At 39.4% G+C, this 19,545-nt stretch overlaps 2 protein-coding genes across 3 annotated transcripts; both read left to right on the plus strand.

Annotated features, from left to right (window-relative positions):
- Positions 1-535: 535 nt before the first annotated feature.
- Positions 536-10,555, plus strand: LOC122646956 (26S proteasome non-ATPase regulatory subunit 11 homolog). Its single transcript, XM_043840552.1, has 2 exons — positions 536-599; positions 9,109-10,555. The coding sequence occupies exon 2, from the start codon at positions 9,143-9,145 to the stop codon at positions 10,409-10,411; it is 1,269 nt and encodes a 422-aa protein (XP_043696487.1). The 5' UTR covers positions 536-599; positions 9,109-9,142; the 3' UTR covers positions 10,412-10,555.
- Positions 10,556-14,066: 3,511 nt separating this feature from the next.
- Positions 14,067-18,711, plus strand: LOC122648715 (SUN domain-containing protein 4-like). 2 transcript variants are annotated; one of them, XM_043841939.1, is made up of 5 exons: positions 14,067-14,246; positions 15,131-15,319; positions 15,904-17,177; positions 17,266-17,351; positions 18,465-18,711. In XM_043841939.1, the coding sequence occupies exons 2-5, from the start codon at positions 15,157-15,159 to the stop codon at positions 18,691-18,693; spliced, it is 1,752 nt and encodes a 583-aa protein (XP_043697874.1). In that variant the 5' UTR covers positions 14,067-14,246; positions 15,131-15,156; the 3' UTR covers positions 18,694-18,711. The 2 variants fall into 2 exon arrangements, with proteins under 2 accessions (XP_043697874.1, XP_043697875.1); XM_043841940.1 differs by lacking the exon at positions 14,067-14,246 and adding an exon at positions 14,317-14,584.
- Positions 18,712-19,545: the final 834 nt, after the last annotated feature.

The raw sequence follows: 19,545 nt of genomic DNA on the forward strand, positions 1-19,545 counted from the left end.
GCACTTGTTCTTTTTGTCATGGTTCAACTTTTTCCTTACAAGCTATTCTTAATATTTTTTAAGATTTATATGAACAAGTGATCAATTTTAATAAGAGCTTTATTTTCTTTCGAGGTATATACTTTGTCATTGGGATTTTTACAAATGACAGAAAGAGTATATACAAAGTGAAAATAAAATTTTAAAACTAATTAATTTAACAAAGCTGAAATAATTAATCCAATGGTTAATGTTGGCCATGGGCCGAATACTAGGGATTGGGCCGGCCTATTTTGGTCGGATCGAATCGACATTGACTGAGACCGATCCACCTATACGGACAAGGGTAAAAAAGGTAATAAAAAAAAACCAGGGACAAAAGTGTAATATTTGGCCCGAGTTTGGGCGATCCCGATCAGATACCGAGATTACGAACCATGAATTGTCTCCGCGCTTGTGGCTGGAAGACGGCAGTATAACGTTCATGATACCCCATCTGCGAAGCAAGGAACTACTCTCTCTTCAACCCTTTCGTAGAACACTTTTTTGTTTCAGTCCTTGGCTGGGCTCTCCACCTTGTCCAGATTCCAGAGGAAGCTTCGGATTTGTCGCGAATTTAGGTTGGTTCTTCTATTGATTTCACAATCTAGAACTATTATGCTCTGTTGATTATTTCGTTTGTTTTGACTTAGGGTTTTTTATTTGAAGCCTTTTTATAGTTTAGTAGATTTATTACATTTCTGAAAATTCCCGGATCCTTTGTTGGTTGTTTATACTCCTGCATGCTGGAAACCTTATCATTTTTTATCCCCATCTCTCTGTTATTATGTTGCAGGGTAAACAGTCCAGGCAACCTTCCCCCTCCGTAATCTTTTTTTTCTTTAGATTTCCGTATCCTTGAATTGTTCTGTTGGTAGGTTATGTTTGGAATTCATACTCTTTGGAATCTGTTTATTATCATCGGTAACAAACTTATGCGTTTTTGGAGCTGTAGTTTTCGAACTGGCGACTTATTATCAATAATAAAATTGTTAGTTGATTTCCCCGTGGTTTACTGGACATTCCTCAAGGTTTAATTATCTATCTCTGAAGGTTTTTAAAGGTCTTGTACGGATCCCTATATGTTTTAGTTGGGAATTCTGAAATTTTTTATAGGGATTTGGTGGCTTATGACCTTAAATAATATATGTCTATATTTACTTCCTTAATTTCTTCCCAATTGTACTTAAATTGATAAGCTACTAGCTGCATTCATTGGGAGATAGCAAGATCAATGTGATATATAAGTATCACTAACTACTGTTGAGGTATAGGATGTTGTCTGTCATTGGCTCATTGCCATTCACTTTCTGGGCCACTAACAGAAGAGAATGGCATAGAGTTATATTCTTCGTCCTCCGGTTTTGGACTATGTGCTTCAGGACACGAATGGTCGTTTTTTTTTTTTTCTTCAGTTCATGCCCAACCAAAGGGAGTATTTTAAATATCCACAGAAGAGCAGAAAGATGGTTGGGGTAAATCCTTTTCTTGTTTTATCAGGGTTGTGTTTCCCATGTATTTCTTATATACTTTATTGCTTCTGGTGTGAATGATCTCAATCATTTCGATTTTTTACTTTTGCATGAATTGGATTAGCAAACCAGTTCACTTTGGCAGATAGAACTCTTCTTGGATATGGAGATAGTGGATTGGTAGTTAATTGCATCTAATAAGTTATAACTTGGGGTATATGGGTTCATGGATTTAAATTAGGTGATATCTGTGTTGATGTTGTTATAAAGGAAGCTTTGCATTGCTGACACGGCTATATGGAATGTATGAATTGGTGGACATGTTTTGTGCTTTTACTATTTCATTTGATGGAATCCAACAGGTAGGAAAGGGAAGAGAAGAAATTGAGCATTGGTGCACACATCTTGTGTCTTTTAGCTAGATTTATTCTTTTTTTTGTTTTGTTTTGGGGGGGAGGGGTGTCTGTGGGATGTTTTTTTATAGCTGCTCAGTTGGTGTTGGTTGCAGGATTGTAATTAGTCTCATTATGTGGGTTAATTACTAGTTTGCTTTTTTTGTTATCTTTTTCAGAAGGGTTGATTATTCTTATCATTTTAGGTTTTAGATAGACTGTGGCTACAGAGGTTGTAATCGAACATTTCCACACAAATATGTAATGTCAAAAATTGCAGCAATGTGGATTCAGGCTGTCCATGGATTCCTGTGATATTATTCTCTCTTTTATTTTATCAAACCACAACTATTGCTTCTAAGGGCTTATTTGGGAAGGCTTTTTGTGCCCAGCTTATGCACGAGAAGCAGAAGCCCAATTACCAGCTTATGCATGAGATTGAGAAGCAGAAGCCCAATTGCCCCGTGGGAGGGGGTTTCTGGCTTTGAAGATTCCAAGCGCTCGAAGTTCATTGGTTAGAGCTTCTCATTTGGAGAAGCTGGATTCTCATAATCTGGGAATGTTCCCTTAACATACAATAAAATATCTGCTGGTCCTAGCATTTTTCATCTCCAACCAATCCATAGTTAAAACCTTTCCCTCTAACCCTAGTCAGCAGACACTTCCTTTGAAAAACTCATTATCTTTGCGATGGTTTCTTCCAAGGAATTCCTCCTTTCCTTCCAAACCCTGTTTATGATAGTGGTATTATCTTCCCTACCATTCAATCATTTCAAGTTTCATTTATCTATATTTTATTTAATTTATGCCATGAAGATGTGCCACAAAAGTCTATTATCGTATTAAAGTTTCTTTCCTAATTTTTTTTCTCCCAGGAATTAGACCCATGAAATTTTGTTTTCTTGATAGATACAGCAATTGTTTTTTTTATTAGTAGATAACAGCATAGTTTATTTCCAAAAGGAAAGTGTGTAGGATGGAATATAACAAGAACAACAGACAGTCTGTAGCCAAAACCTTGAAACGGACATAGGCTGTCTTTAGTTTGATTTCTATTTCTCATTTTGGGACCTATTTCTATTTATATGTTTATTTGGTATGATTTCTAGGCCGGTCTTATTCAAAATAGAAATTGAAATAAATAGACATTTAGAAATAGGTAGAGAGCTGTTTCTCTTTCTGAAGGATTAACTCTTTCTACCTATTATGCGCTAGTTTCAATAAGCCCATGCATCTAAGGCTGTTTAGTGGGGGTAAAGTGGTCATTGACCACTTTTGAAAATAACAAGAATGAATCATCTTCCCCACTTCGTGATAGAACAAGTGAAGAGTGGAGTCAGCAGGATTGCAACAATGCAATTGTTATCTAAAAATGCTGTGCATTGGCTGGCAGTGTTGTCAAGATGGAACTTCAATCAAATGGATTGGCATAACGGATTTCCTGACTTGAAGGAGCAGAAGGGATGCCAAGGTGTCTTGAGAGTGTATATAAAGCCTTTCTGGCTACTGCTCATTATGTCTATGATTGAAAGATATTTTTGCAGGTTACCGAGAGCATAAATTTCCAAGCTGAATATGAAGATCTTGTTTATGTAACTGGAAAATATATACTATGCGAGTCCTTGTGACGGTTGTCCAGCATCGATAATTGGTGAAGGGAGACTACCATTGGAAAAGGTTTTCATTGCTTTGTGAAAGCCATTTTCATGTCATACTTTGGATATCTTCTCAAGAAGCTTAATAAAATTCGTGCATTTGTCCAGTAAGCAAGCCCATCTTTTGGAGCAACTTGGTGCACCACCGGACTTATATAACCTGATGATAGCAAGCCCATCTTTTGTGACTTGTGAGTGTTCCCTGTGCGAGGAGTTTAGTGCTTGGCTTTTGTGAAGTGCCAATTCGACCACACTGCAAGCCTACACACGGTGATTTCACATAACGATTGCATCGTTGCAATCCCACTGACTGAGGTTATTCTGCTGGTCGCCAGGTTTATAGGTGGATTGCCACTCCATGGAACAAGATGTGTAAAGTAGTCCCAGAAGAAAAGCCACAATGCAAAGAGTTTTGAGCAAACAAAGGACCCTCAACGTGAGGGTTTGTGGATTGGATGATGGGTGAACCAGCAAGTAGGGTCTTACCTAGATTGAAGATGCAACTAAAGGGCATAACTATGTAAACACAAGGTTTTTGATGCAGGGTGCGTACTTGGTGCATGTAGAATCCTATACCATAATGGCATTCGCTGTGGTATTGCTCTACTGAAATAGAATAGTCTTTGGCTGTCAAACTTGAATGAACTCTGCTCCTGATGATATAGATTTCCATATAGCTAAATAAGCCTAGGGAGGCACATGCAAATGTAGCTGAACCAACCCGAATGAAAGGCGTCTTTGACAAAAATGAAATACTTGCGGTTGTCGCTCAGTCTCCTTTTCAAGCGAAGGGAAGCCTTCACTTGCTGGGCTCCCTCCTCACCTGCCCCTGATAATGGAGAGAGCGCAATGTACCAGGTGCAAATTGGTTTTGTTGGTTATTCACGATCTATTAATCACAATGGAGGGTCCTACCTATGTACATGATTGATAGAATCATTACGTTGGGGGGGTTCAACTTGATGCGGGAGACTTGCAGTTTGATGACTTTGATCATGTGGTGTATTCGTTTGTTGTGAGTAGGTCTGTTTATTGTTTTTGTCGGGTTCTGTAAGCCAGACACCTGTCATACAAATCAGAAGGAATCCAGACGCCGATCGAAAAGATTCTCAGTAGCAGAATCCGTGTGTGGGAACAGATGGGAAGGCCAAAAGCAGATTAAGACTTTTAGGAGGATCTTTGATTTTAGCAACCCAAGCATGAGAATCGTCATCATTCCCTGTTGGCTTGTATTTTGGGTCTTTCGCAACCCGTGTGGAACTACATATTAGGTCACTCCAACGTGGCACGAAGCTGTTGACGCCAAATCGGCTCCTATGCCGCTAGCTTTGCCTCTGCTTGGTCCGCCAGTTTAATAAAAGGCAGCCTAGCCAAGCCAGTAGTCAAAGGATTACCACGGGAGAACCAACTACACTGAGAAAAAAAGATCCAAGGTGGAGCCGAAGTGCTAACTTGATGTTCTTTTTTGCATTGAAAGTCGATTCTTTCAATTGGTTGGGAGCTTACTTGTAAAAGCCAGGCTAACTTTATACTTTCCGCGGTTCTATTGCTACCACAGGTCTTATTCAATCAATCACATCATAGAGATATCTCTTCAACACAACATAGGTCATCGAAAGGGGGCCGTTGCTTCTTTGGCCATATCTTGTTGGTGTTTGGTGAAGAGCAAAACATGCCTGTATCAGAAGCAAACATGGCAGCGGGACTTGTAGGCAAAGGTCCTACAGAAGAACCCAGTAATTGTTGTTGTTTGACTAATCTACTTTTCATCGACATTCTAATACCCCCAAGATTCAAGCGACCACCCTGCGGTCGAGCTGATCTACGACCACCCTTGCTTTGTTTTTGCTCCGCTCGTGTGTGGCATTCCTTGCTTGCGGAGCAGCCTAACGTTCACTTACAACTGGAACTACGACTTTCACCCGCGTAAAAACCTTCACTTTGATCTACTGCTTAAGCCTGCTACTTGGACTGAATGTAGAAGCAACTTCTCTTTGGCTATGGTAGCATAGCTCTTTCAAGGCCAAGTTCACCTGTCACCGTTGCTGTCGAAAGCGTGAAGATTCTTCTCAACCGCAAGGACCCTAGTCTATTCCGAAGTTGCTTCTCTACATTTAGTACTCCCAAGGGTGGTGATTCAGCCAGGTTAAGGTATCTCACCGATCCCCCTTAGATGGAGTGGACCCTTCACTCTATCTTATTATATCTTATTATATATGCTTAGCGAAAGAGCTGTATGACGAGAGAGTGTCACATACGGTTCCTTTGAGAAAGGTGTGATACCACCACCTATTAGCCCCGACGAGTGGTCCATCTCCTTTAGTATAATGTCTTAAATCATAGAGGAGGAGTTAGAAGAACACAAAAGGAATAGCCCTGCCACTTTTTCTCGGATTCTCAATGACCTCACAAGCCCAAAGCCCACCTAAGCAGCTTCAACAGTGGAGTTGAATAAACCGATTAACATCTTTCCAAGAAGCATAGATGAAAAGGTGCTGCTTTACTAGCTGTTCTTCTAACTTGCTGCGATGGAATGATTATACCTGCCCGATGGGTCTACATCCATCCCTGAATGTCGTCGGGTACTGTTAACCTCCACGCCATTGTGCGCAGGTGTGTCTGCTTGTTCGGCACTGTGCCACACAATTACATAATGGCACAATGTGAAAAGATTCAAGAAGAAAGATAGCCAAGGAGTTGCTCAACATTGAAACACACAAATTTTGGACTAACACTCTCTACTGATGCCCTAGGGCGAGACCCACGATCAAAAAAATCCCACACAGGGATGAGATGCACAAAGCCTGAAATAGAAGGGAATCTCGAAAGGGTAAAGTCAGAAGGAGAACGGGAGAATGACAGTTCTTGATTTCTGGAAGATCCGGCGAGTCCAACTTACCCAGTTTCTCCAAAACCTAAAGGTAATGCCGTTTCATCCGCGAAATCCTAATCATTTGCCAAATTTCATGATAGAGATGAAGCAAAGCCTCCTTTGACCCTGAATCCGTTTCGTAAGACTTATCTGAATCAGTGGATTCAGTTTTTTCTGAACCAAATCAAGCAGCATGTGAGTGTGTAACAGACTTCAATGAATGTGCAAAAGACCTTGAGTTTGACAACTTCGCCCTCGAGAAAAGATCAAACATGGCAAGTCGAACAAACTAAAGGTGTAAAACAGGTGGTACTATTGATGAAGGACGGGCACCTAGTAGTAGTAGTTTTCTGAGATTCATTGAATCTTTCCTTCTCAAATAAAGGGCGACATTTAACCAACCCATTTACTTCCTGGCTCTGGTAAACCACCGGACAAAAAAACCTCCATACATCTGCTGATCTATTTTCAAATATCTAAAATGCATTTACCCAAACATCATTTTTCCAGTTGCTGTACCTACAGAAAAAAATGTAGAAATCTCTCTGGTCTCTCTGTTCTCTGTCTCTCTCTCTCTACTCTCTCCCTAACGGCCATATTTAGGGTAAGATTGCCATATTTATATTTGATTCTTCTAGCAAGGATTGTCGCTTGGTGCGATGGCAAGGTCTCGTTACCGCCAGTGCAGTGGCGCGAGTTCCAGTCCTGGGAATCAGCCTCCATGAAGGGGGTAAGGCTGTCTACCATTTACCTCTCCCAGACCCTGCGAAGCGCGGTAGCCTTGTCCAGTGGGTACGGCCCTTTACATTTCTCTCTCCCACACTGCCATCATCATTGCAACCTTCTTTGGCTGTGATTCTTGACTCTCCCCTCCCCTTCCCACCACCCCCCCCCCCCCCGGTGGGCGTTTGATGGCTGCAGCAATAGAATATGTATTCCGGAAGTGGACTACCAACCTATTTCTCATTCTATAATTTATTCTGTACTATTGCAACCAAACGATTTCTATTGCTTACCTGAAATTATTCTATTAAACTAATTTTCAGAATGAGAAATAGAAATTATACCAAAGGGAGCCCTAGAATAGGGTAAGTTCCTGAGTACAAATACTATCTGTCCACAATCCCCTCCCTAGCGAGCTCATCGACCAATGAGTATGGAACTTAGGGCATACCCAGTGCATGGCTCCCGCCACTGCCGCACTGCGGGGTTTGGGGAAGGTCATAATGTATGCAGCCTTTCCCCTGCTTTCGCTGAGAGGCTGTTTCCAGACTCGAACCCGTGGCCACTTGGTCACAATGGAGCAACCTTACTGTTGCACCAAGGCCCGCCCTTGACCAATGAGTATGGAACTCATACCTAAAATTCTAGGTTGAATTTATTGAGATTATTTATCCTACATCAGTGTTTATTGCTGTCACATATACGTTCTATTTCTTTTTTGTTTCTTTTCATCAGTCATTATTCCTGTTACTCTTAGTTGACTCTGTTCTAGTTTCTATTGGGAATTTCGAAGGAATAGGATTTGATTTGAGACCTTTCGACGACAGTTTTGACACCATTCAGCAGGAGCTTGACAAAGACTATGGTTACTTACTTAGAATAGCTTATCAAGTGATTTCATGGTTAGATACTGGTCACACATAGTTCAAACTTTTCTTACTCTAGTTGCCTCATGTTTTTCCCCACTACCCTACCCCTGACATGGTTGTATTTCTATTATTAAGAGTTGATGGAAACCCCATGGGACACAAAGGTACTATTCTCTCTTTGGTGTAGTATCCCATTTGGTTAAGAAGGATTTATTCCTTGGAACATCATCCCATATGCTATCATTTGGACTATTTGGATTGAAAAAATCTCAGAATTTCAAACCCAAAGCTAGAAATGTACCTTTTGGTATATAATTAGTGGCTGTTTAAGGATACCAAGTTGAGAAGAGATAATAGGAGAGAATAGATTGGCTTGTCAATGAGACAGAGGCCACCACTTTATTTATAATCATGAGAATATTACAAATATGGTATGATTGCACAACCACATAATCACGCAATTAACACATTAAACATGTGCATAATGAACCTGGACACTTTAATGTATCCGGGTACGGGTCACGGATCAATGAGTCGATGGGTCATCCTTCAACAGATGGCAAGAATTCAGGCCAGCTTTGGGATTGAACTGCAAAATCTGATTTCTGACAACTTATTTTTGTATATACTTTTATCAGTATATTTGATTTTTCTCCTTTTGTTTATACAAGGGTGAGCATCTATGTAATGTTAAATACATATCACTGAAAAATTTCATTGTTGTTTATGTTAGTCCCCAGTTTGATTTTGGTTTAAACCATGAGAAAATGATGGCCACGCTGCCGGTATCATGCCCCCTCTCACACTCTCTCTCCTCCGGCATGTGGGCTCCCTATATACGAACCGTGCAGCGCCCGTTCCAGTGCTCCCATTTGCTTGTTGTGGGAGATTCTATCCCACACTGGCAGCGTGTGATCCCCTGCCCAATATTGTGGTTTGAAAGGCTCATTTTAGAACTGTTGATATGAAATTCTGGCCCCTGATACACATTCAAATTGATTTATTGCTCACCAATGCATAAGATTCCGACTGTTGTATTTATGGAATGAGGGCATTTTTTCCCACTTTCTTAATCACTTGTTTTAATAAACATCCTCTGAATGTCAGGGTTTTGCAAGACTTGGAATTCCGAAGCATAATAATGTCTTCGTCATATCTCCCAGCAACAACAGAGTCACTTATGGAGGCTACAGAAGCCAAAGACTCATCTGAGGCCATTTCTATCCTTTATCGCATACTTGATAACCCGTCATCTTCTTCAGAAGCCCTCCGCATAAAAGAACTGGCTCTGTCAAAATTGACAGACCTTCTCAAACAAGAGAACAGGGCTCTGGATCTCCAAAGCCTTCTTACCCAATTGAGGCCCTTCTTTGCATTGATCCCGAAGGCGAAAACTGCAAAGATTGTTCGGGGAATAATTGATGCAGTAGCTGAAATACCTGGAACATCTGATCTTCAAATATCCCTTTGTGAAGAAACAGTGCAATGGACCCGTGCTGAGAAGCGTACATTCCTGAGACAGCGGGTGGAGGCCAAGCTTGCCGGTCTTTTGACGGACAAGGGGGACTATGAGAAAGCATTGAGGCTTCTTTCTGGTCTTATCAAGGAAGTGAGGAAATTAGATGATAAGCTTCTTCTAGTCGATATAGAACTTCTAGAGAGTAAGCTTCATTTTTCGTTGAAAAATCAGCCCAAGGCTAAAGCTGCATTAACAGCTGCAAGGACAGCTGCAAATGCCATCTATGTGCCTCCAGCTCAACAGGGAACCATAGATTTGCAGAGTGGTATTCTCCATGCTGAAGAGAAGGACTATAAGACTGCTTACAGCTACTTCTTTGAAGCATTTGAAGCCTTCAATGCCCTTGGAGATTCCCGGGCAGTCTTCAGTCTCAAGTACATGTTATTGTGCAAGATCATGGTGAATCAGGCTGATGATGTGGCAGGGATAATATCTTCCAAAGCGGGTCTGCAGTATTTGGGACCAGAACTGGATGCCATGAAAGCTGTGGCTGATGCTTATTCAAAACGCTCCTTAAAATTCTTTGAGACTGCACTCCGTGATTATAAAGCTCAATTAGAGGAAGACCCAATTGTCCACAGACACCTCTCTTCATTATATGATACACTCTTGGAGCAAAATCTCTCTAGGTTGATTGAACCTTTCTCTAGGGTTGAGATTTCTCATGTTGCTGAGCTGATTGAGCTGCCAGTTGATCATGTAGAGAAGAAGTTGTCTCAGATGATTCTGGACAAGAAGTTTGCTGGGACTTTGGATCAGGGTGCTGGTTGCCTCATTATTTTTGATGATCCCAAGCCTGATGCGATCTTCCCGGCAACATTGGAAACCATTTCCAACATTGGCAAGGTTGTGGACAGCCTCTATGTGAGGTCTGCCAAGATAATGGCGTAGGATTTTGATTTTGAAGTCATTTGGTATGCTTGCGATCCTGTTGCAATTTCTTTACGTTCTGATCTTGATGACATGCCAGGTGAAGTATTTTGATTTGATCTCCAAGAATTTGAAATGAATTGTTTTTACATTCCTGTTGGAAAACTAATTGTGTCTGCACTGGGTGCAATCCTGTATGTGTTGAAGTTTTAAGCATGCTTAGGCTTTTATGTTTAACACAGATATGCTGGTTAGATCTGAGAGAGTTAAGGTGTTCGTAGGTGAAACCATAACCGTTAAAATTGCTATTCCTATTTCTGTTTTTTGTCAACTTCCGGCTCATACTAGAATGGGATATTGAGGATCTTTTAATCTGTGGATGTTTGGGTTGCAGTTAGGCAGTTCCTATATGTGGCAGTGAGGATGACAGGTTGAAAGGGCCATGGGAAACAAATTACATCTACGCCACAGAATCAACCATCGATGGAGGGAAGCGGTGCTTCCAACATAAATGACTCCCAAATCAAAAAGCAATAATATCTCCGGGAAACAGGAACTTCATTGAATAGGGAAAATATAGTCCTATGAACCAAAGTTGGAATACGTGCCAACTGAAGTGGCTTGTTTTGCTTTGTGGACTGTGGAGTACTAAACTACTAATGCAGTCATTTGTGTAGTCCATATTCACAAGACTCACAACCACTATTTCAAAAATTCGAAGTGGATCGGTGGAATCACCCGTGGCTGATCCAGCTGATTCTGACAGATTCTAACTGGTTTTAGTCGGTTTTGATTGATTCTGGCCCATCAGATCAAAGTCGGCATCCCTGATTCTGATTTTCAGTACCCTGTCACAAACATGGATTTAGTGATTGGACAAAGGGTCACGATCCTACGAGGGTGAGCTAATTCCAAACTGCAACTCATCTGCATGAAGCCAAAATTGCTTATAATCGTTATGGGAACAGGCAATGACCGACATGTATGTAAGAAGTATCATAATCAACTTCAAATAACTTTGAGAAATTCAGTAAGATTACAAGGGCACGTTTCTCTTAAAAGGGAATCCTCTGATTAACTAGTCAAAAACTACTTAATCGATTTTGTTTTAGAATAGGTGATTGGAATTAGTTGACTGCGTAGTTAGTTTATAGAACCTTCGAACTTCCGTAAGATACTTTTGTGTATCACCATGGCCCATTTGATACCAATCCAGACAGGTGGTAACGCTAACAGGATAGTGACATGTGATATTAAGGTTTAAAAAAATAATAAAAGAATTGGTAAAAATGGTCATATCTGCAACGTCCCTCTCGTGCTTCCTTGGTTTAATTCTACTTCAACACCGAGTGGTCTAGGTAGAGATTTCCATCGCTACACGCTTATCACACGCTTGCCGCCCAATCACCTTCCCCGTTAAAATAATCCCAGTATTAGTGGAACCCAAGAGAATCTATGAGATTCCCATGGCTACACTCTTACCACGCGTCAGCTCGTTTGTTTTATTACGGTAACAATGTTCTGAGAAGTCTTTGTTCCTTTTCCGAATCGTTACCCTCTCCTGTTACAGCATCGTGCGATAATGCAAAGGTCATGTGGTACAGTGGATCCCATATGGTGCACATGACCTCTGCAGTCACCGCATGATGCATTACGGCACCGTGTTGTAACATGAGAGGATAAAAATTAGTCCTTTCCCACTAAACGAAGCAACTGATTGTAGGACTGTCCTCTACAAATCTTTCCGTGTAGGCTACCATAGAGTTTCTTTCGATTAAAATTTTTTTAGTGGCCTACAGAACCCTTTCATACTGCCACCACTTTAAGGTGTCGACCCCTGACCTACCAGCTAACATGAACTGCATACGGTCTAAATTTGGTTCGGTTTAGGTTTGAGCCTTTGAACCCAAATATTAAAAAGATTTTATTTTGATTTTTATTTTTTGGATGGAATTCTTTGTCACCCACGGTCAAGAGAGAAAACTCTTCATCCACCATTTTTTGTTGTTGGATAGGATTCTTTGAAGGATTAAAATCCTCTACAATTCTTTTTTCTTACGGTGTCTTGTAGTCCGACCCTGAGAGCTCGACATGTGGAAGATGCTTCATCCAATAGTACAAGTTCGATTGACCTAGTTTTTTTTATTTTCTTTTCGAACTGATGTCATCTTTCACATGTCAAGCTCTCAAGCCCGAACTGCAAGCCACCACAAGATTAAGGAATTATAGAAGATTTTTTTCTTTTTTGAAAAAAGGGGAATTGAATTGAACCCATAACCAAATCGATAAAAAAGCATATAGGGAACGATAAGAAGCCAAAAAAAAATGAAAACTTAAATACTATATGTAATCGTTATAGAATGATAATTCCATTAACAGAAAACTGATAAAAATCTACACAAAAATCAAACATCAACTCAATGGTATGATTTCAATTTGACTCCATACTAGTTGAACTTGATTCAACCTGATCAAAACTAGATCGAACTGATTGATAATAGTGAAATTTTCTTTTCCTGGTTATGTTTGGATGGCAATAAAATAAAAGAAATTTTGAATTTTAAGAGAAAGATAGACACATATGTCAATCATTGCATCATCATTATTTTTATTTCATTATGTTTTTGGTATCCTTTAAAAGGAAATTCTCCTTCTGTTTCCTATCATAGCAGGAATTTTTTCGGTTTCTTTTAACAATCTGTGTTTCTTTAAACCTGGTTCTCTGATTTACGAGAAGTCTCCATTTCCATCTCGAAAAATAATAGAAATAACAAAGAACAAAGAAAAAAATTCCCAAAAACCCTGACCACAAGGATGATCTCTATTCTCTGTTCCTTCCATCATAAGAAAATAGAGAACCCACACCATCGTTGCACTCTTGGCCGGTGCCGAAGGAGAGAGAGGTGGAGTGGTCCAAGCGGAGGGTGTAGCCGTGTAGGATGGGTTATTCAAAGGAACGGGTTAAAAGTTAAACTTGTCATTTTATATTTTGTTTTATTTTAAGTTAACAACATTACTGTAGAGGGAGATGGATGAGTATTTTCAAATAAGAGGAGGTGACTTGACTATGGTTCCATTTTCAAAGGGTATTCTGTAAATTATCCTTAAAAAAATATACATTTCAAATGGCCAACCCAACCCTGGTCCAATCAAACCGGAATTGAACCAGTTATGGAAACTTTACGACTGTTACAACTGTGATGGGTTTAGATTTTATTTACTTTCCCAAACGGTTCCAATAGCAGTAATTACTACTAATTAGATTAGCAGGAGGGACCACAACAGAACCTCGGAACCAACGAAAATCTCGCTTGACGACCTCAAAGATTCATCGAAGCCCACTGTTTTTTAACTTTCTACAGAGTGGAGAAGTAGTTAAGGACTGAAGCCATCGTCACTCTCACCCTAATTAGCGTATCTGGTAAAGAAACTTTACCTTTATCTACCTTCCTCTTCCCACATTTCTGAACTTTTTTTCACTGACTCGAGTAAAGATCACAAAGATTAGTACAATAATGAAAACTTTCGTTTTTTGTTTTTTTTTTTTTAAACTTTCAAATTTGCTGAGAAAGTCCGACATTCGGCGAAAGCTGTCAAGCCGACTTGAATACCGTTAAAGGTAGGCTTCTAGAATTTTTAAAAATAAAAAAGAAATCAGAATAATATAGGGAAACGATGTTGATTAGCTCAAGCAGCAGAGACGGCACGGATGATTGGCTTAAACTAATACTTCTTTATAGTTACTGTGTCAGCCATTTAATTTATAATTTATTTGTTTTTGTTTCTCTGAGCACTGAGAAGAATTCGAAATCTGAGTTTATTTTGAAGATCTCGAGAATTTTCGGTCTCCATTTCTGTAAGTCTTGACGTTTCGATCATCTGCTGGTTCTCTTTCCTTTCTTTAAGTTTTAAACTAGGAATTATTATTGGGTTTTGGAGTTTTCAAGGATTTAAATTCAATCGATGGTTTTTGTATTTATATCAATCAATTTGATCGTATCTTGTAAGGAGGGAAAGGCAGAGTTTGATGGATCTGATGTTGATTTCTGGAAATTACGCTATCTTTCTTTTGTGGGTTCTGAGACGTTTTTATCGGATTCATGAAAAGAAATGGGGGTTTGATTACGGTTTCTCTTTTGTTCTTTTAGATTTTGAAATCCAAGGGGTGGGAAATTCTTCATTTTGGTGATTGAGGTTACATGAGCTTAATATTTTCCTATTTGGTAACTTTTTGGTGGTGGTTGTTTCAAATTCTTTGTAGTTCGATCTGAGATTGTATAGCTGAAGAGCTTTGAGAGAATTTTTCAGTTGGTGACGTTCTTTTAGATAAAAAAAGAACAAACTTGGAACAGTATACAAACTTTCTTTAGCTACAAGGATGTAATAAAGTAGAGAAAATTAAAGTAACAAGAATTCGAGAAGGTGTTCATTGTTCTTTTTCTTTAATCCACTTGATGAGTCATCTGATGGTATTCACCATCTATTTTGGTGGACAATTGTGTTTCCTATGGGAAGAGATGATTTTGCTTGGTTGTCAAGCTGAATAACTTGGACTAAAAGAATATGCATTACCTTACATTGTGTTGAACTTTAATGGAGCTTAAGCCGATATTCCACTCCTCCCTTTCTTCTTCATTTTGTAGTTTATGTTGTTTGTAACCATTTTTAGAAATAAAAGCAAGTGCTTACACAGATTGGAATTTGATCCTCTCATCCACATCCTCCTCCTTTGCTCTGCAGCCAGACGTAGATCGGATTGATGTGCAATGCAGAGATCACGCAGAGCTCTTCTGCAAAGAAGAGCTTTGGAAAAAGCCTTCACTGGAAGGAAGCGCTTTTATTATAAGGTGTCTCTGTCTCTACTTGCTGCTATATGGGCGCTTGTGTTCCTTTTGAACTTATGGATCAGTCATGGAGATGTTTACAGAGGTAAAACTTTTTCATGTGTTTCCTTTTCCTTATTATTTATCTTTACTGCCCAGGAGATAAAATCAAAATGGCATCACCAAAAATTTTAAGTGTTATTTTTCTCTCTGATTTGCTTTAGTTATTCCAATTTCCTATCTATTGTGGGTTGCTCAGAGTTTGACTTCTGCAAAGTAGTATGAGTGCATGCAACATACTATATTTTCTCATGAAGGTTGATTGAGATCCATGATGTTTTCTTGATTTCAGAATTTTGATTCTTCCCATATGTATTGGTTTTTACTCTTTCTCTGGGGATGTTCAAAATCTGATTTAGACAATTTAACTGGTGTTGATGCTTGTTGATCGCTTGATGCTACTGGTTGGATATTCAGATCATATTCATCACACCATCAAACTTTCAAATTTATTTAGCATACTCCGCCCTCCCCCTTTTTTAGTAGTACTCTTCTTCTTCTTTTTTTTGGGGGGGTGGGGGGTTGAATACTTATATTAAATTTGACTTCTTGTATGCAAATATGCCTCTATGCACATTCTTCTTTTGTGATTGAATAATGTTTATATCATTTTTTTGTAATGTAATGTAGATGGATCTGGAGTTCCAGTTGATGAATCAACCTGGCATGAAGATGAGCAGGGGCTGGACAGAGGGTCTGATCGAGGAATTGAGTTTTCTTCTTCAGAAACAAATTCGAAGGACTCCAATCAGATTCCTGCTTCTTATGTTGCGACCAAACTCGGAAAAACTGAATCACAGATTAGTGAAGGAAATGGAGATCTTCATTCAGCTGTTAAAGAACAATCTGAGGTGGAGACATCTGGTATGGGAGCAAAAGCAGAAAAGGATAACCCAAAGAGTGACAGGCTATCTCGTGCTGCACCGCTTGGTCTTGATGAGTTCAGGAGCAAAGCAATCAACTTTAAAGGAAAGCTTGCAACTGGCCAGACTGGTGGTGTCATACACAGATTGGAGCCGAATGGGAAAGAGTACAATTATGCTTCAGACTCCAAGGGAGCAAAAGTGTTAGCTTTTAATAAGGAAGTAAAAGGTGCCTCTAACATCTTGTCCAAAGACAAGGACAAGTACCTTCGGAATCCTTGCTCAACCGAAGAGAAATTTGTTGTCATTGAACTTTCAGAGGAAACATTAGTCGATACAATTGAAATAGCAAATTTTGAGCATTATTCTTCAAACTTGAAGGATTTTGAGTTGCTAGGCAGTTTGGTTTATCCAACCGACAAGTGGATCAAGCTCGGAAATTTCACTGCTGGAAATGTCAAGCATGCACAGAGGTTTGTACTTCAGGAGCCTAAGTGGGTGAGGTATCTAACATTTAATATGCTGAGCCATTATGGTTCAGAATTTTACTGTACACTGAGTGTTCTGGAAGTGTATGGAGTGGATGCTGTTGAGCGGATGCTAGAGGAATGGATCTCGGTTCAAGATAAACCATTTCAATCTGAGGAAATGGTGGCTGAGAAGGCACCAGTGGCCCCACAGCCTGAGCCCAGTGAACATGATGATCTCTGTGGGGATCATATATCAGAAGCTGATGAATCTAGAACTGAAAGCTCCACTGTGAAACGTGAAATTCTAAAAGGTAATGTGCCAGATCCAGTCAAGGGAATTCGACCACAGCAGGCTGGAAGGATGCCTGGGGACACTGTTCTTAAAATACTGATGCAAAAAGTCCAATCACTAGATCTGAGTTTATCTGTTTTGGAGCGATATGTGGAAGAATTGAACTCCCGATATGGCACCATTTTCAAAGAGTTTGATAATGAAATTTCGGAGAAAGACTCACTTCTGGAGAAAATCAGATCAGATATAAAAGATATTGTGGACAGCAAGGAGGTCATTGTATGTTGATTTTTTATTCTCTTCTCTGGTTGATTTTTCTTCAATTTCAGGGGCTTCTTAAACTTATTACCTTTCATTGACCTCACAGGCCAAAGATGTTGGAGACCTCATTTCATGGAAATACCTTGTTTCAGTGCAATTGGATAGTCTAGTCAGAGATAATGCAATTCTCAGGTTGGGTCCATTCCTTAAACTTTTCTACTGCGGTTATATATATTTGCATTCTTTATGTTAGAATTCAAACCTAATAGTTACCTCTAGATTTAAAACTTGAATAGAACACCCCTTCCCATTTTTTAGAAGAAAACTTCACAGTGCATATAATAAATATATTTTCTGATTGAAAAAGCATAATCTTGTTTTATCAATGAACAAATTACTACCTTCTTATATTGATGAGATGGTCAGCTAGTATTTCTAAGGAAAAAATGTTTGGTTACCGATTTATGTTGTAAGGGGTACATGACCCATATGTACCGTGGGGGTACATGAGTCATGCACACATGTGGTGGTGCTAGCTTGTTCTATTGGCTTTCTTCTTTAGTTAGTCTTCTAGATAGATTGTGTTTCTATTTCTATGTCTACATTAGTTTCATATTGTAACTAGGATAAGAAGCTTCTAGCTTTTCAATTGGTTGTAATCTTCCCATTATATAAGTTACAAGGGGCGGGGCTAACATTAACCGATTCTGTTTTTCTTATATACAACTTCTCTTCTTCCTTGTTTGCTATATTGTTGATTGATTAGATTGGATATTGTTACAAAAAATATATGTGATGTTTACGTCATACCAAGTGTCTGTTGAACAGAATTTCAACTTGCAACAAGTATTCATTTTAATTTTTTTTGGGGGGTGGGAAGGGAAATGCTTCAGCATTTAATCTTCTATTTATACCTAACATTCCCAGTCAACATAAATCAAGCAGATCTTTATCTTTTGGTTAAAGCACCATTGTTTAGAACATGTGGAGTTTTGGTTTGGACAATATCAAGATATAGATGGGTTGGCTTTGGGGGTGGGGTGCAGTTGTCTGTGCCTTGTATCACCTTTATCAATAACATTTGTTGTAGTCCCTTATACCGAGATTAAATGGATATAAAGGGTACAGAGTGAGCATGCAAACGCTTAGAAGTAGTTAAGAGAAAGGATAAACTTGCCACAATCTTACATAATTAGAACCGACCCACTCAAATATCTGTGCTTTCTAACTGGTTCTGCTGCTATGTGCATTCGTGCTTGCATGATGCAGTGTATTTGAGTGCTAAAAGTTTCCATTGTTTTGTAGATCGGAAGTCCAAGAGGTCCGAGATAATCAGGTGCACATGGAGAACAAGGGTTTAGCTGTTTTTCTTACCAGCTTCATTTTTGGGTTCCTTGCGTTGGTGAAGCTATTTATAGATGTGTTGGTGAGTTTGTGCAGAATACAGAAATCAGGAAAATTTTCTTGGATGAGCTCTTCGTGGCTTGTCTTACTACTGAGTTGTTGCATTATAGCCTTCATTCTCTCTTTATAATCGTAATATATTTAATTCGTTATTCTTATTTTTTGGTCTTCAGTTTCTTCAATACATGCATAAATCTTGCTTTTGCTTCTGCCTCTCTTCTTCTTTTCATAGATCCAAAATTATGAATCCAAAATTTTTGGCCTCTGGAACTCCTAGACCCAAATCAGGAGCGAACAGATAACTCAGAGTAAATGTTTTAAAATTTCTGGGTCTTTGGATCAACCATTTGAGGTCTCTGAGAACTCCTCGCTCAATTCTGGATCAAAAGGTCAGAAGATCTGTTTTTAAAATTTTCAGGTCGTTTGCTCTAGTATTTCTTGCTTGAAGTAGTTGGTTGATCAGAACAGAAAATGGGATTATGAACTGAACTTGGCCGATATAAATGAAAAATGTTTGCATAGCAAATTAGCAATGAGGTTGCCCCGGTATGTGGGCCTGTCCACCTAGCAGGAACCTAGATCCGGCTCAGTTGTTGGATGTCTCATTGGTCACTCATTGGGCAGATTATTCATTGGAGAGGAACCGACGACAGGAACCTGCCATTAGGAATGGAAAGAAGACTAATTGCAAAAAAAGATTTCCTAAAAAGGATTTAGTTTTCTTTCAACCATGGAGGAGAGAGAATCCCTTTCTCACAAGTGATGTGGCCCTAAGATTGGTCTCCGGTGTTGTTAACTCTCACCCCCTATTATACAAGGTTGAAAACACCCTTATTCCATACCTCTATCTAGTGAGGAGATTCTCTAGAGAAACTTCCTAAACCCCCACCACAACTCCACTAACATGAGACAGAATTTGATCCCGGGTCGTGCTATTAATGGTTAGAGACCTGAATAATTATCACCTCCAATTCCTCCAATT

The sequence above is a fragment of the Telopea speciosissima genome, chromosome 1, assembly GCF_018873765.1.
Source record: "Telopea speciosissima isolate NSW1024214 ecotype Mountain lineage chromosome 1, Tspe_v1, whole genome shotgun sequence".
Lineage (NCBI taxonomy): Eukaryota > Viridiplantae > Streptophyta > Magnoliopsida > Proteales > Proteaceae > Telopea > Telopea speciosissima.

What these genes read in the sequence shown, in the direction of transcription:
- LOC122646956 (XM_043840552.1), top strand. Translation starts at nt 9,143, where the DNA reads ATGTCTTCGTCATATCTCCCAGCAACAACAGAGTCACTTATGGAGGCT.
- LOC122648715 (XM_043841939.1), top strand. Translation starts at nt 15,157, where the DNA reads ATGCAGAGATCACGCAGAGCTCTTCTGCAAAGAAGAGCTTTGGAAAAA. An exon ending in TCATGGAGATGTTTACAGAG is followed by an intron (nt 15,320 to 15,903) that starts GTAAAACTTTTT and finishes AATGTAATGTAG; the next exon opens with ATGGATCTGGAGTTCCAGTT. An exon ending in TGGACAGCAAGGAGGTCATT is followed by an intron (nt 17,178 to 17,265) that starts GTATGTTGATTT and finishes TTGACCTCACAG; the next exon opens with GCCAAAGATGTTGGAGACCT.